Consider the following 18210-nt stretch of genomic DNA (forward strand, 5'->3'; position numbering starts at 1 on the left):
TATAATTTGTGTCGAGGTCATCAAAGAAATTCAAATCATTGGTCATATGTTTTGTTACTCCTGAGTCCATATACCACGTTGAAGACTGTAGTGGTTTGCCATATGTACTGTACGCTTTGTATGCCGCCTCTGATTGCTCTTCATCCTCGTCAGTTTCATATTGTCTCTCTTGTGCTTTCTTGGCCTTCGATACCTTGGATCCTCTCACTCTTGTATGTTGTTGATATTTTGGACATTTCCATTTCTTATGCCCCTTCTCTTTGCAGAAGAAACATTCCCATTTCACATTATTTACCTTTAATGCTTGTTCTGTTGTCGACTCGTTGGACACCTCTTCCCGTTGTCTCCTCCTATATTCGTTCAAAAGAATATTCTGGACTAATGGCAAGGTCAACTCTGTTTCTGGTGGGGTATCCAACGCTGTTACCATGCTGCTAAACGATTCAGGGAGACTGCTTAAAATCATTGCTACCTGAAGATTTTCTGGCAGTTCTTGTCCCAAAGCAGTTAATTTGTCGACTAAATCCTTCATTGATTGTAAATGATTTTCCATATTACCTCCTTCATACAGTCACAACGAACGGATTTGCCTCAACAATATCACCTTATTCGTTAGCGTTGATTTCTCATGGTATTGTCTTAATGCTGTCCACATCCCATGCGCTGTTTCGAGGTTTCAAATCATTCCAATCTGGCTATCTTCCATGAGCAGCCCTATCAAACCCGGGCCTTTGCATCTCGTTTTAGCCATGCTGCATTCTGAGTATCACCTGTCACTGGAACTATTGACACCACCTCCCAGAGATCCTCCTTCATCAGCAACATTTCCACCCTGAACTTCCATGTCTGGTAATTGTTGAGATTCAATTTGACAATACCAAAACTCCGGAAGTTCGTCCCGGTGTCGTTCGATGCCATTATCTGAGACTCTTTTGTCAACTGTTTCACGAATCGACTCTACTTGCACATTGCAATCTTAATAACTTTTCTCTCCTCTGATTTTTCAATTACAGAAGTTCATTACACAAATGCAAATGGCCCATAACCTATTGATACATGATGAGTATAAAGAGGAATAATGTAATGAAAAGGAGACAGAGAAAGTAAACACCACAGATATAAGCGTGACTTATCGACTCGACTATATTGTGAATACTGAAATAATAATACATCAGACAACTGAATTTATACTCTGAATTGATCGCTATGTCTGTCAATGTATAGAGTGCTCATTGTATTCGACACCTACTAAAAAATGCCAATAGACATTTATTGTATAGGATTAAATTTCCGATTAAAGACGATTTTTTGTATTTTCCAGTAAAATCGATAGTCATTGAGATATTTTGATATTTTTGTTTAAAAAATTGAAAATTGCAAGTTTTTGGGAATTTTATCATTTTAACTTGCAAATTATTAATTGTAGAAGAAAACGTTGAACAATTTCTTATAGGAAATTGAATTCCCTACAAAAATTGTCTTCTGAAATGTTTGCTCAAATCCACTTGTCACCGAGATAATTGGAGGAACAAATGACATTCTTCATTTATTCTTAAAAAGCTATTTTTTTCCTCAATTTCATTTTTCTTTCAAGAAATTGAAATTTCCGAATTTATTCATTAGATTTGTATTGTTCATCTCAATTTTGCAAAGTGAAATGCTAATACTTATAATTGATTGTTTTTATTCTCTTGCTTCAGTAGCAAAGTAACGTTTATAACAGTAAACAGAGAGTATACCCAGAAAGTTGGATTCCATTTTTCTCGTTTTTTATTTTTTCCGTGGATACGATCGTCGGGGGATGGGTTTTGCAAATTTATCTATCTACCCGAGTGGAAATTTCTTCAGGCCCACCTGAAGCACGATCAGAACTTCATCAGGTTTTTGCAAGGTTCGACTGATCCGGTGATTCCTGATAAGAACCTGACCAAGTTCTGATTCAGCAGATCGGATCTGAACAACTACAGGTGAGTTCAGATCAAGTTCTGATCAGGTAGACATGATCAGATAATGGCTGATGAGAACCTGACCAAGTTCTGATCCAGCAGATCGGATCCGAAAAATTGAAAATCAAACGAACTTACCTGTAAGTGACGTTCGATTATAATTATATGGAGAGTTTCGTTCGAGAGATAAACTATGTAGTACCGCTCGTTCCTGCACGATGTCACCACGATCTTCAGCCCCACAGAGAAAAAAGAGCAGTCGGGTCCCCTCTCTGCGCTCTCTCATACCCAACCTCATAACTTTTAGAGTAATGAATACTTACTTTGCGTGGGTTAATTTTCCACTAATTTCTAGGTACAAGGATTAGTAACTGGATGGGTGTATTATCTCTCGAACGAAACTCTCCATATAATTATAATCGAACGTCACTTACAGGTAAGTTCGTTTGATTTTCAATCATATTATGAGTTTCATTCTCGAGATAAACTATGTAGATGTTTAGAGAGACATAGGTTTATTTTCTCTTGCAAATTCTAAATTAAGGTTCAACTTACAGTATTAACTGGCAAACTTCATGAGAGAATAGTTCGTGTGTAACTTAACTATTTTCAATCATTCCTGAGAATGAGTTTTGTGAATGCATGTCTATCCTGAGAAATAGGTCTATTATAGAATTTTGCGAACACTAAAGACTCTTTCGACCACCCTGCTGTCGTCTTAATTATATTAATATCAATTCCTTTTCTTAAGGCCGCTGAGGTAACGGCATGTCTTGTACTATGTGCCCTGTATTTTTTATTAATACCACTATTAATCAGAAAATCTTTTATCCATCTAGCAATAGAATCGGTGGAAACTGCTGTGTAGGGTTTTTTCGTTGTTAACAATAAGTAATTTACGTTACCTCTCAATTCTTTCGTTTCTTCGGGATAATACTCTAAAGTACTTGCTACATATAGCTCGGGTTTGTCTACAAATCTGGGTAGGTGAAACGGGTTGAGGGGCACCTAAACGTGATCATTTTATCAATTCGTCTATTTTTATAATGTATCCTCCATCGTCTTGAGTGATGTTGGATACCTTTATGGCAGCTAGGGATTGTATTCTGTGAGCAGTCGCCAAGGCTAACAACATAACTAACCTATGTGTCAGTTGACGGAGTGTCAATGAATTCAATGGAAACATTTCAGCTATTTTGTTCAGAACTGGAGTTACATCTCATGTGTCATCATATCTTCGTTTTGGGGGGCGAGCTCTGTACACCCCTTTGAAAAACCGAGAGAGTAAAGGATTCTTTGACACTTCATCACCTACTAAGCCCAATACTGCCCTACAGGTATTGAGAGTACCATATGATGCCCCTGCTTCGTATCGTTCAGTCAACCAAGTTAAGGCTTGAGTCACCGATGCTTCGAACGGATTTGAGTTTGAAGATGCACAGAATTGTAGCCACTGTTTGATAGGACCATTATATTGTTTGACGGTTGAGTTGGCTAACGATGCGGCTATAATATCTATTGTGCTTTCAAGGATGTTCTTTCTGCGGAAAGTTTCCCTGATATTCTCCCTGCAATCAGTGTTAATTTGTCGAATAGCGGGTGTTGACGAGACCTGCATGGGGAAAGCAGTAAATGAGGTGATGGTTTGAAGATTACTGGTGGTTCGATTAACAAAGTCTTAAGTAACGGATACCACGGCTGTGTGCTCCAGTCTGGGAATACCACAATTCCTTGCGCCTGGTCAGTGATGATTTTTTTTGTCATGTTAAGTATCACAGCAAAAAGGGGGAAAGCGTAAAATTCCAGGTTTTTCCAATCTAGGGTGAATGCATCTAGCGCATGCATCTGGGTCACGATGCCAGGAGCAATAATCAAGGCATTTGGCATTACATCTCGTGGCAAACAGGTCGATAGCCGGTTGGCCAAATCTATCAACTATATCAGCGAAAGCTTCGCTAGACAGTTCCCACTCAGTATGGACGTTTTCCATGCGAGAGCGTCTGTCTGCCTCTACATTATCTTTGGACGCGATGTAAGAGGCAAACAACCAAATTCTCCTCTCTTCACAAAATCTCGAGATTTTTTGTGTTATCTCATTCAGGTGGGGGAATTGGATTCCTCCCATCCTGTTGATGTAGGAGATGGCTGTGGTGTTATCTGTTCTTAACAACAATGCACATTCTGTCAAGTCTCTTGCAAAGCATTTGAGCCCATAGTATACTGCAACTAGTTCAAGATAATTAATATGATTTTTTCTTTGTGAATGATCCCAAGTCCCATAAGTCAATTCATTCCCACAGAAGGCTCCCCTCCTGTGGTGGATGCATCTGAGAATATTTCTTTACAATAATGACCCGATCTAGTTGGGCTAAACGCTTTAGAGATTGTGGTTGTCCACCAAGAAAATTCTGTCTGTAACGAACGACTCAATTGCATCTTTGCATCGTAGTTGTTATTGTTTCTGAGAAGAGCTAAATATCTTTGGCGTTCGAACGTTTTTGTATGCAAGTATCCATAGTTCACAGCCGGGCAGGCTGAGGTTAGTGTATCCACGAACTGAGCAAAGGATCTAATTGTACATACCTCTTTCTTACTCATGACTTCAATCAATTGTAGAATATTTTCTCTCTTTCCATCGGGTAATTCAAGTCTCATTTTCGAGGAATCCAAAATAAAACCCAAAAACTTGCATCGAGTGCTTGGAACAAGTACACTCTTCTCGTCATTTATAATAAATCCCATTCTTTGTAATAGTTCCCGAGTTTCCCCCAAATTATCTGAATATTGTTCTCTAGTTGCGCCCAGGCATTACCAATCGTCAAGGTAAACGACCGACAAGTAACCTGATCCCCTCAAACGATTGATAATAGGCTTCATTATTTTGGTGAAGAACCATGGGGCAGTACTGAGGCCAAATGGCAAGCAGGTAACCTCGAATAACGGATTTTTCGGATAAAATCTGAGATATTTTCTGCTGCTCGCATGCATATTCACCAAAAAATAAGCATCACGTAAGTCCACACTTGCCATGTAAGTGTTTTTTGTTAGAAGCTTCGTCGCAGTACGAAAATCTTCCATTTTGAAATGATCTGTGTTGATAAATCCCTTGTTCAATTTTTTCAAATTTAAAACGAACCTGAATGAACCATTCGGTTTTGGTCTCAAAAAATATGTTGAAATAAATTGTCCTTTGCAGGGGGAACATTTTTTAATTGCTCCCAAATCTAATCATTTTTGAATTGCTTTAATGTATTCTGTTTCATCTGTTTGAGAAACGGGGTTTTGGATGGGAATTTTAAGTTGGAATGGAGTTTCTTTAAACACAATTTTGTATCCTTGTATGCAATCCAGTATGAATGAATCACGTTTGATCTCTGACCAGGCGTCTAGAAATTGACTGAGTCGCCCAGCAATTCTGATTACCTCTACTATTTCCTCGTTGGGGTTTGCTGAGCTGTCTCCTTCCCTCGAGACTGTTGGGATTGACGTTGGCTGTAACTGGAGGTCCTCTGCTGGTGATATTTGTTCTGGAGATAACCTTGCTGATATTGTTGGGGAAATTTCTTCGACTTGTACCCCGACTGGAAGAATCCCTGACCTTTCCCAAACGGGGTCCTCGAGTTTCCCACATGTGACGGCTTGGCCGCCAACTTCCTTATCGACTGTTGAGTTTTTAATGTCAACCCAACCTTTTCCATAGATTTGGCTGTTTTCAGTCTCGTCGATAATTCGTCACCGAATAGCAGTTCAGACGATTGGGTATTTTCTAGCACTTCTTTGGTTTTCTTAACCAAACTGGGATAAATGAATGCTTTTCGAGTCTTATTCATCTGATAGTAAGACTCACACAAGAACTTACCAGTATCAAAAAGGCATTTGAGTACCGTAGATTGATCGTACTCATTAGATTTTTGTTGAATCAATGATGAGATACCTGTACCCAAAGCTGAGATTGCTGAGCCAAGTGTGTTCTGATCCACAATAACGTACTTGTCGCGTTTCTTGACTGAATCATTAATGGAAATTTCTACTTCTGGGTGTAATTCAGGAGCTCCAAAATAATATTTACCCTTGCGTGGGTGTATTTTGAGTAATTCTTGTTTTTCCTCTTTTGTAAGGCCATTTTTAGTTCAAGTCTGCCAACGTTCTCCAATTTGAGGGTATATTTCCAACAAATCACCCTCTGTTGTTGATGCGTTTTCTCCTAGTAGCTCCAGAATTTCATTACCCAGAGGATCTGGCTGAGACTCCTCGGGAGTCCTAGACTCCTGATCCTTTTATCCATCGACACTATCCTCGTCAGTGCCCACCCCCCGATCAAGAACGGATCGTGAACGAGAACGTGGACGTGAACGTGAGTGTGAACGTGAACGTGAAGGAGAACGGGAGTGTGAACGAGAACGTGGACGTGAACGTGAGTGTGAACGTGAACGTGAAGGAGAACGGGAGTGTGAACGAGAACGTGGACGTGAACGTGAGTGTGAACGTGAACGTGAAGGAGAACGGGAGTGTGAACGAGAATGTGTTTGAGATTGAGAACGTGAATTTGGAACATCAAAAAAAAAAAGAAATCACAATTTACAATGTGTCTCTTACATTCATTCATTTTTATTGGTCAGCCATGCTGGCCAAGCTGCACGGTTTAACCCACAGCTCCCTGTGGATCTACCGCCGTGTGACGCGCGGTCTGTCTCACCTCTCGTGTGAGGGCCCATCGCCATGTTTGAGGCACAGTTTATCTCATACCTCGTATGAGCCTACTGTCCAAAGACTGTCCAGATTATTATTTTTTTTACTCACATGTTCGACTTAGATTTCTCTCGTAGTCGTGGTCTCATAATTTCAATATACCTCTCGTACGAGGCGTCTCGTTCTCGCGACGAATGGCTTCGATGGCCACTCTCCTTGACTTTCCTTTTTAATCGTTTTATTTCTTGATATAGATAATCCAAGTCCCGAGATCTCGACCGAGATCTCGAGTGATGCTTTCTTTTGTGAGAAGACCTTCCCATTACGTTGATTGATCGTTAAAACTAATAATATTTGCGATTTTTATGAAGAGCAAAAAACTGACGACGTGGCGTATCATGCACGAAAAAACGTTATGAGGTTGGGTATGAGAGAGCGCAGAGAGGGGACCCGACTGCTCTTTTTTCTCTGTGGGGCTGAAGATCGTGGCGACATCGTGCAGGAACGAGCGGTACTACATAGTTTATCTCGAGAATGAAACTCGTAATATAACTACAGGCGGGTTCAGATCAAGTTTTGATCACGTAGACATGATCAGATGATGCCTGATGAGAACCTGACCAAGTTCTGATCCAGCAGATCGGATCCGAAAAACTACAGGCGGGATCAGATCAAGTTCTGATCACGTAGACATGATCAGATGATGCCTGATGAGAACCTGACCAAGTTCTGATCCAGCAGATCGGATCCGAAAAACTACAGGCGGGATCAGATCAAGTTCTGATCACGTAGACATGATCAGATGATGCCTGATGAGAACCTGACCAAGTTCTGATCCAGCAGATCGGATCCGAAAAACTACAGGCGGGATCAGATCAAGTTCTGATCACGTAGACATGATCAGATGATGCCTGATGAGAACCTGACCAAGTTCTGATCCAGCAGATCGGATCCGAAAAACTACAGGCGGGATCAGATCAAGTTCTGATCACGTAGACATGATCAGATGATGCCTGATGAGAACCTGACCAAGTTCTGATCCAGCAGATCGGATCCGAAAAACTACAGGCGGGATCAGATCAAGTTCTGATCACGTAGACATGATCAGATGATGCCTGATGAGAACCTGACCAAGTTCTGATCCAGCAGATCGGATCCGAAAAACTACAGGCGGGATCAGATCAAGTTCTGATCACGTAGACATGATCAGATGATGCCTGATGAGAACCTGACCAAGTTCTGATCCAGCAGATCGGATCCGAAAAACTACAGGCGGGATCAGATCAAGTTCTGATCACGTAGACATGATCAGATGATGCCTGATGAGAACCTGACCAAGTTTTGATCCAGTAGATCGGATCCGAAAAACTGCAGGATGATTCCGATCAAGTTCTGATCAGGTAGGCGGATCAGAATATGGAGAATTAGATTGATACTAGACAATGAATTGAAAAACTCCGCGTCAAGAACGTTGGTCCTCCTACTAATTTTTTTTTCATCAAGAATCTTTTTCAAATCCTCATTCGATTTGAAACAATTTCTCTTATAGAAATCTGATTGTGCACGATTTTCGTTTATTCGACATTGCTGACTTAGCTTTCTTTTTCATATCTTTGTATTTTTCAAAAATTTCTACTTCCCAGTAAGAACCAAACAAAACTTTTTCTTGGCGCAGTTTTTTACAAAAACATTTGTTTTTGTTTTTTTAGGGAGATTTCATTATTTTTTCAAAATAAACAAGGAATCGTTTTTATATCCTGTAAATTTTTTCATTTGCAAATCAATTCGGCTCATTTATTTTTCACACGATAAATCATCTTTCCAATTAACAATCGAAGTAAAACACATAATTCTATTCCACAGTCGTTATTTGCACCGACTTTTAATTATTTATTCAAGATTTTCCGACTGAATTTGCTTCTTCGAGAATTCATTTGTGCACGAAACTCGATTGAAAAATATCTGTGGAATTCATCATTCGTGCACCATATTCAATTTGTAAATTCCCGGGCTTGGTGCGTGTGGTTGTATTGCACTCCTACCAACTCCGTCATAAACAAATGATAGGAGTTGATGTGAAATGCCAGAATGTGCATGTGAACCCGTTGCTATGCGCATATTTTTTTAAATATTGCTTCGAACAAAAAAATAGTTACATCAATGAGAAGCTTGTGGCCAATGTATATAATGTAACTAAGAGTCTTTTTCATGTAGCTCGTCACATTTGTATTTTATTCAATGGATATGATTCGGAGGTAGTGGAGGGGGTAGTTGCTTCGTGTATAGATACACGGCAGCGATCGGCCTGATGTTTTGTACAATCGGAGTCAAAACTTTTCTTGGCCGATACGCTGCCGCGTATCTCGATGTATTCATGAAGTTATTCATGACATCTGGGAGAAATACTAAATTAGCCGATTTTAGAATATTTAGGATATATATTTTAGTATATCTTCAATACAAAACATATCGGAAATATATGTGGGCGTTTGCATAAGAAGGATCCACTTTGTCGAGATAGAGTCATGCATAATCCGATAATATTGATAACATTCCGCGCATTTTAAGCACAAAATGACCCGGAAATAATTTAACATTAGTTCAAATGGAAGTTGAACAACCGAAATATCTCGGAAGCTAGCATCGACAAAGTCCCTAGCAGAAACTAGAAGAGATTCTGCAACATAAAAAGGTGGAGTGACTTTCGCATCGCACTCTCACGCTTTGGGTCAGTAGCGATACTGAAGTACTAAAAAAATTTAATTTCACCAGTTCTTCGTTGCAAGGGTTAACTTGCTAACGCGGCCATCGCCCGAGGGCCTTCAGCCAGGGAATGTTGAATGTGGAGTGGATTTTTCAGTTGAAAATTCCGTAGAATATTCGGTTTGGAAATTGTGTTGAATTTTCAGTTGAATATTATGTGGAAAATTGTGATGAAAAATTGGTGTGGAATTTTAGCCCGGCCGGAATCTCATGCTGCTACCAAGTGCGCCACAGAGCCGGGTTCTGAAGTAGTATATTTCGCCAAGCTCGCTGATGTGTACTGCGGAGGGTCCGCCGCAACCTTACGGTATGCATTATGTCATCCCAATACGCGTGAGGTTTTCCCGATTGGAAATTCCGGTCAGGTCTTGATCAAGTTTGGATCAGGTTAGACCTGACCACTGATCAGCTATTGATCAAGTTGACGGATCCAGTGTTGATCAGACATGTTACGCCTCTGTACCAATCCGGATTTAATCAGGATGAATGGATCCGAACTTGATCAAGTCAACTGGATGAAAACCGGATGACTTGTCTGTCAGTATCAATAACAATTATCAATGATAATTATTCCAAAACAAAAGATAATTCAATTCTTTCACCGTAGGCCGTATCTCTTAATGAATCTCTACTGTTATTACCTCTGAAAAAGCTTATTATTTTTTTACCGATGCTGGGGATCTAAACGGGGACCCTATGATTGCTAATCCTATGCGCTAAACACTACGCTATCGTGCTATTACTATTGAATAAACTGTACATTGCCTATATGAATTGTATTCGTTGAATTTATGATTATTCCTGATCTCGCGGATGTGCGTGTGTATTCTCAGAGATAAAATATGTTTAATTAAATTTTTATTTATTTCATTAATGAATAATAATAATGAAAATACCAATAATACCAATAAATAAATAGACATTTGGTAATTTTTTTCTCAAGATCATTTGCGTGTAAGTTTGATACTCCTCTAATACGTATTTACGGCATCATCATCCCTCCCTTCTGTACATTAGAAAAGGGCTGGCTGTTAATTAAATTGATTAATTAAATTGAATTTATTTTAATTATAGTATAATGATTCTTTTTAAAGAATAAAAATAATTATTGATAATGATTGATGAAACTTAATTTGAATAGTATAATAATAGTTCATTAAATTATCCGAAAAACTGATTAAAATTAATGTCCGGTGGAGCGGATCTGAACCTGTTCATTTCCTCTTCAATTGACCCCTTTCAAATGCTGATCAAGGACATCAAATTCGAATTTGATCAATTTAGGGTCAGGCAGCCGCCCTCAGGGTGAGATCATGCCTACCTGATCAGAACTTGATCGGAATCATCCGGCAGTTTTTCGGATCCGATCTACTGGGTCAAAACTTGGTCAGGTTCTCATCAGGCATCATCTGATCATGTCTACCTGATCAGAACTTGATCTGGACCTGCCTGTAGTTTTTCGGATCCGATCGGCTGTATCAGAACTTGGTCAGGTTCTCATCAGGCATCATCTGATCATGTCTACCTGATCAGAACTTGATCTGGACCTGCCTGTAGTTTTTCGGATCCGATCGGCTGTATCAGAACTTGGTCAGGTTCTCATCAGGAATCACCGAATCAGTCGAACCTTACAAAACCCTGATCAAGTTCTGATCATGCTTCAGGTGGGCCTGACGCAATTTCCACTCGGGTTACTTAGCGACAGATTGCGTAGGACAATGTTTTATAAAGTTATATTGAACTTTAAAAATAACAAGGCTATGATTGAGTGAAATCGAATCAAATAAGAGACAATCACGCCGGATCGGCGTGCGGCAATTGCGTGTAAAATGGCTGATCTACATCTGCACAAACTACTGAAAATTTGGAAAAATCTCATCGCAATGTTATCCTTGACATTTCAGTAGAAGGGTTACTTGATTAAAATTTCCAAGAATTGTAAGAGAAATTTCAGCCAAAAATAAGTTCTCATAGTGGGTAAAAGGTTCCTCTTAATTTGAATTGTCTTCTAATTAGTGGTGAAAAAAAATAATAGAGTGAAACAATTAATAGAGTAAGAGAATATCCTTCATCGTTCAAATTTTCACTGTTCCTTATACCCAAGTAGAAATTTCGTCGGTTTATCATCGGTTACCAATGAGGTGTGATCGACATGGTCACCGGTCCCACATAAGTTTCGACCTACAAGAAACTCATGAAAACGTCACGCAGTTACCTCACAAGTTACAAGTAGGTTGTAATCCATCAAAAACTCACGCGATTATTTATTAACCTCATTATTATTAACAATTTATCAATGATGAATAACTCATTAATTACCATGGGAAAGCATGTCAAATGATAAGAATCGATTTATACACGCAGAAAAAGAAAAAAATCACATTATCGGTGAGTGGTCACTCATCCAATTTCGAACCTCACTCGATCTTACTTAACTTTGGTGATCGTCTGTTGTGCTGAAGCCCAAGTCCCCTATTCTGTGATTCTTGAGAATATAACATTTAGATATTCTAGATAAGGCGAAGATTCGGATTCTATGGTGATTGACATATGATTGTGCCCAAACCTGAATTATGACCCTTCCTCATTAATGAACCTTATTTTTCTGATCCTTGATTTTACCCCTTAGCTCTTACCCTTATTTAGGTTACTGATGGATTCTCTGATGAGATCAGTTATGCCCGGCTAGACTGGGACAATTAAATGTCTTCAACACCTTATAAGTAAGGCCGGAGACTTCATTTACGAAAACGGCTATTATCAGAAGTTGGCTCCAATTAGGTGATTGAAGTAAGCGACAAGTAGGGTTGGGAAGAAATTGAAACATTGATGTTGGAATTTGTCATAATTCATTGATTGGAGGGTTATTTTGTTGAAGGAGTGAGGAAAAGCGTTTGAACGTGAATTGGGTGTTTTGAAGAGGGTCAATGGGAGATCTCGGTGATTTCTTACGGTTAACTTACCAGGAGAGCTATCGGGTTCTTTCAAAAGGGGAGAAATGGAGGCCATGGTCGAGGGGAGATCTTGGGGGTCAGTTCCCAGGACAGCCCGCAGGGTATTGTAAGGGAGGAGGGGGGGGGGGTCAATGGAGGGTATGGTCACGGAGAGATCTTGGGGGTTTCTTGGGGATAAGGTCCCAGTGCATCTCTCAGGATCTTTCTAGAGGGGGCGGGGGTCAATGGAGGGTATGGTCACGGAGAGATCTTGGGGGTTTCTTGGGGATAAGGTCCCAGTGCATCTCTCAGGATCTTTCTAGAGGGGGCGGGGGTCAATGGAGGGTATGGTCACGGAGAGATCTTGGGGGTTTCTTGGGGATAAGTTCCCAGTGCATCTCTCAGGATCTTTCTAGAGGGGGCGGGGGTCAGTGGTGTGTATGGTCAAGGGGAGATACCGAGGTTTTTTGGGGGTCACTCTCCAAGGCAACTCTCCGGGTCATTTCAGGGGGTGGCGAGTCAATGTAGGTGATGATCGTGGGGAGATCTCGGGGGGTTTTTGAAGGGTATCTTTTCGCATGAGCTCTCAGGGTCTTTCCAGGGGGTGGGTCGATGGGGATAAGGTCAAGAGGAGATCTTTGAGGTTTTTTGAGGATAACTTTCCATGGCAGCTCTCAGGTTTTTTTAACCCATTGAACAACCTCACCGTATCCCACTCTTCGGAATTTGGTGGTAGTATGCGTGCGCAGCTGAGCATTTCTTATGGCGCACTGATACGTTGAAGGACTCCCTACTCTCCTCACACCGATACCTTCGGTGACTTGCATTGTTTAATGGGTTAAGAGGGGGGGGGGTCAATGGGGGGCCTGGGGGTCAAGGGTAACATTCCAGGGCAGCTCTGAGAGTATTTTAAGGGGCGGGGACAATTCAGTCTGTGGTCAAGTGGGATCTCGGGGGTTTTCTGGGGGTATCTTTCCACGGGAGTTCTCAGGGTTTTTCTAGGGAGGGGGATTAATGGGACGTATTAATGGGGGGATTAATGGGAGGTATGGTCAAGGGGAGATCTCGGGGATTTTTTGGGAGTGTCTTTACAGAGAAGCTCTCAGGGTTTTCCGAGGGGCGGGCATGTTAATGAGGGGCATGGTCAAGAGGAGATCTCGGGATTTTTTTAGATATTTACAAAAAAAAAATATTTGCAGTCCATGGGTTGATGAAGAACTTGGGTCACAATCCCGAATTACTTTTCTAATCAATCTTTCGATTGTATGTTTCAAATGTCAAATATCGTCTAAGAACCCCAGGAATCTCCTCTCAGCCATTTCCTCTGAAAATACCCTGGAAACTCCTCTGAAAAATGTTCCGTGAAAATCTCGGCGATCCCCCTAGAAAAATCCCCTTAGTTATCCCCTCAAACCTACTTTGAGAAATGTTCCCCAGATTTCTCCGGAATTTCGTTCCAACCATACTTTCGAGATCTCTTCTTGACCACGCCCCTATTGACCCCTGGAAGTAACCTCAAAGAACCCCTCGGGATGTCCCCTTCATCATACACTCCTTGGCAAATCCTAGAAAGATCCAGAGAGCAATCCCCAAAAGTGATCTTCAACATCACCCGATATCTGCCCTTGACGATCCCCTTCATGAATTCACTCCAGAAAGACCCTCAGCGCTCCCCTGGAAAGTCAACTCCAAAAAATTTCCGAGATCTCCCCTCGAGTATACCTTTCATCAATATCCCCTCGATAGGCCCTGAAAATTCCTCTTGATCATATCCTCCATTGACTCCCTTCCCTAGAAAGATCCTGGGAGCTCATGCGGAAAGATACCCTTCAAAAACCCCCCCGAGATCTCCCCACGATCATCCCCTCCATTGACTCGCCACCCCCTGAAATGACCCAGAGAGCTGCCCTGGAAAGTAACCCCCAAAAAACCTCGATATGTCCCCTTATCATACCCATCACTGACCCCCACTCCTCCTAGAAAGATCCTGAGAGATGCCCTGGGAAGTTATCCCCAAGATCTCTCNCTTATAAGGGACAAATAATTTACAAAGGAGTTGAGCTACATAAGTTAGCGGCCGGTGGTAAACTCATCTGTCACCCACAATGATCATCCCTACTAGTATTGTTGCGTTTAGAACCTACAGGTTACACGTCAGGTACAACCTATGTTACATCGTAACTCGTTCAAATCTTCGCGCGGGCTGAATGCTAGTTTCTATCTAGTTCACCGCGCCACCGCTGCAAGTTTTTCCCCCTCTCGACTCGCTGGTTTCTCGCGGGGAAGCGCCCAACCGACGCTAACCCAACCTAGTCTGTTGCACCACGTGTAACAGTCAGACCGACGCTACTCGAGCACTCAAGTTCTAATCGATCTTTTGTGTGAAATCAGTGTCACTACTAATAAAAAAGTGTGAATTTGTCAACCCAAAACATCTAAAAAATAAGTCTCCTCAATCTTACATTGATCCCTCGCGAAATTTATACGAATCAAGCGGATTAAAAGTGTAGTGCATCGCCAATCGTATTGGAAGTGGTGCAACGTGCCGCTTCCTCTACACCCCTTTTTATTTGAAGTGGCGAACGGCCACTTCATCTAAAACCGTATCGGAGGTGGTGCAACGGCCACCTCATATCGTCGTAATTTAATTACGAAAAATATCGTCTCGGAATCACACAACGTGTGATTCCATAACCCACCCTTCGCATCATCGGCACGTGTGTGTGTGTGTGTGTCTACCTATCTATAGCTGCGTCCGACAGTTCACATCGTTGTGTTCTTAGGACAGACATTGCAGTGTAGTAGCGTATGTGTATGTGTATGAAAAAACAAGTGTCATTCGCAGTTGTAATCGATCTATTACCTTATAATTAATAAATCTGGGTTTTTTATGCCGTAACGGCTTTTTCCCATCCAATTCTGTATTTGAATTATTTAATCCTTTTTTTTGTGTTTTGTTTTAAATCGATTCTTCGCGATTTTTAATTCGACTATCATACCACCTAGGGTATGATAGCCTGTACGTCATTTCAACCTATGAGGCAGTAACCTGCAACAAACTCATAGTTTCTCAATGCACATTGGTGGCTCCCGACGAAATTTCTACTCGGGATTCTCTTGAATAGAGAGTAAACGATTTGAAATTTGAAATTGAACTTTGAGGAAATCTTTAAACTGTTGAATCTTGAAAACTAATTGCTGGAAATTTCTGATAGTCCGAGTGACTATCGCAGCGATATTCAATGTTGCACGCCACCTCATCCTGCCACGTTTTTACATCATAAAATTTCTAGTTGGTGTTGGCCCTTTTCATGTGGACGCCCACATATATGAAAATGTACTCACATAAGTGAACGAAAAAAAGAGAAATTAATTAATTAAACATCTTTATCGTCATTTCGATGTAGAATTCCCCTGTCCTCATTCATCCCTCACCGATTCGTCTAATTATATCAAACGGATTTGAACTCAGAACCTTCTACATACTAATCCTACACGTTAACCATTAGGCTAATGCGCATTTTTTTTAAACATTACTTTTTAGTGCCTATATGGATGCAAATAATAAATAAATATGTAATAAATATGTAAGATGATATTTTTTTGCCTCCGATTTCGATCAGTAGAGCCTATCACTTGAATTATACATTCATTTTAAACAATAATGAAAGAAAAATCCAATATGATGGAGTCTAATTTTTCTAATTCGTTGGATATCTTACAAGACTCATTATCCTGAGTTCACGATAGTATTGAATAGTGGATATTCCGTTGAAGTTGATTAATTAATCGATGCATTAGGGAAAACGAGGGAAAACTTAGAGCGAGGTAAAATGAACAACAAGATGAAATTGATATGATTTTAAAGTGAATGCCAGTTATCTTAGTTTGAGATACATTTGATTGAGTGAAATAGAATACGTGTAGAATTCAAGTCAAGTTCATTTTTCGCGATAATGAGAATATTTGATTTCATTCTTACGTGAAATTTTGCGGTCTTCAGACATTCTTTTATTTAACAAAAAATGTAAATTCCGCATGACGAAATAAGTTATCATATCGATCAATACAATCATAAGGTATTTCAAGCAATTGGTGTTTCCAGTAAATTGTAATTAACCAGACCATGTCATAAGGAAAAAAAAAATGAATTGTGAGACTGTAGTAAGCTGTCAAATTCAAAGAAGTTGGTATTTTTCCGCAAGACAAAATCGCATGAATTGACAATAACAAAATCACTGATTACGGTAATTGCACGTACATTTGAATATCAAAAAGCCCTAACAAAAAGCATTCATCTTTCGATACTTGTCTCATGACCTGTATATCCGTCAAACAAACGAGAACACAGATAATATCACCTAATTTATCTCATGATATGCTTTTGATCGCATATTTGAGAAATGAATAGATCCATACATTTATTAGGTAATAAATTGATGAATTAATTGATCGATGCAGAAATTAGTAGTTTAAGAAATTTGTGAAAAAAGTCTCACTCACTAACATTTCTTGTAGACAATTTTCAGACACTTATGCGTATCTGAATCCATAAATATCTGAATATGGTGATACTAAGAATTAAGTGATCATAATATATTATGACGACTTCATAATATTAAGGTTTTTTGGGGTTCAAAACAGCTGCCCCCTCCCCTTCCGTCGCGAACCCTCGGTAATGCTAAAAACTGGTGAGACTGAATATTAATGCCATACGCTTTTGAATTTAATTTCGAATACCTTAATTATATAATTTTAAAAAAAATTATCACACCAATGCTAGGTTGCTATTAATGAACTCAACCCCCTTTGAGACATCTTAGATGTTATTATGGATGTTCACATTAGTGTATGGATGTCCCCACGGCACTTTCCCTTCTGAAAGTATGATCTTTTTTTTTATTATATAATTACGATATTTAAAATTGAATTCCAAAGCGCACGGCAAGGCACTAATATCAAGCCTCACCAGCACATTGGCCAGGATTCGCGACGGGCATTCAGCTGCTACGAACCACAAAAGTCCCAATAGTATTCTCGGACTCAGTCACGTATAAGTGACAGAAAATTGTCTTCAAGAAAAGTCTGAAAATCAGATATCTGTTTTTGCAGTGTATCTCAAAATTCTGGATACGTTCCATAGCTTGAATGCCTGAAAAGGTTAAAACGCTTACATTTGATACACATCTAATTCCAGAATATTGAATCGCAAGAGAATTTAACGAGGACATATATATTGTGACGCCTTTCCCCAAACGCACACGCGGGATTCGTGTACGTGAGTAATCACGAACTTTGGGCTGCAACTTAGACTCTCTCGATCCGGAACGAAACGACGGGGAAATACGAGAGGAACCAATGTGCCAAGAGCGCCAGTCCTTTTTACCACCAAAGGTCACAGGGGATTCAACAATTTGAGTATTTTTCCAATGGTTCTAATTCCAAAATCCTTAGTCCCAGAAGCTGGGACTTGCGCCTCGCGGTCGGTGGATATGATCCGCGTTGAGCGGCGCAGGAGTCAACATAATCCGATGCTCCCTCAATGTTGTAGCATCGGTTTTTTTACTGAACGGCCTTGTGCTGCCGTTCCATCGGTGAGATGGTGGGGGTTCGCACGTAGAGGCCTGAGATGCCTGCTGGCGTGCGACGATCGTCTTTCGCGTTCTACGTGGTGTGAGTCTCCCCGCCTCGGTGTGTGCGTGCTCATCGGTGTGCTGCTCCTCAGCTATCGCGCCGTCTTGTAGCTCTCCCCGAGGCTCCGCTCCACTCCCTTCGCCACGAAGCTCACGTAACCCACGGTGAGCGCGATCGACAGAGTTCGAGGGAATGGAAAGAAGGGAAATAGTCAAATAATAAAAATAGGCCACTTAAAAAAAAAA

General features: G+C 40.5%; 1 protein-coding gene across 1 annotated transcript in view; it reads right to left on the reverse strand.

Annotated features, from left to right (window-relative positions):
* Window positions 1-717: 717 nt before the first annotated feature.
* Window positions 718-18210, reverse strand: part of LOC107041835 — a 21966-nt gene continuing 4473 nt past the window's right edge. Inside the window, exon 3 of the mRNA XM_015262605.1 lies at window positions 718-939. Within this exon, the coding sequence (XP_015118091.1) occupies window positions 718-939 (222 nt within the window). The remainder of the gene's footprint in view (window positions 940-18210) is intronic.

This window comes from Diachasma alloeum, unplaced genomic scaffold (genome assembly GCF_001412515.2).
Source record: "Diachasma alloeum isolate Michigan unplaced genomic scaffold, Dall2.0 Dall_scaffold_00381, whole genome shotgun sequence".
Taxonomy (NCBI): Eukaryota; Metazoa; Arthropoda; class Insecta; order Hymenoptera; family Braconidae; genus Diachasma; species Diachasma alloeum.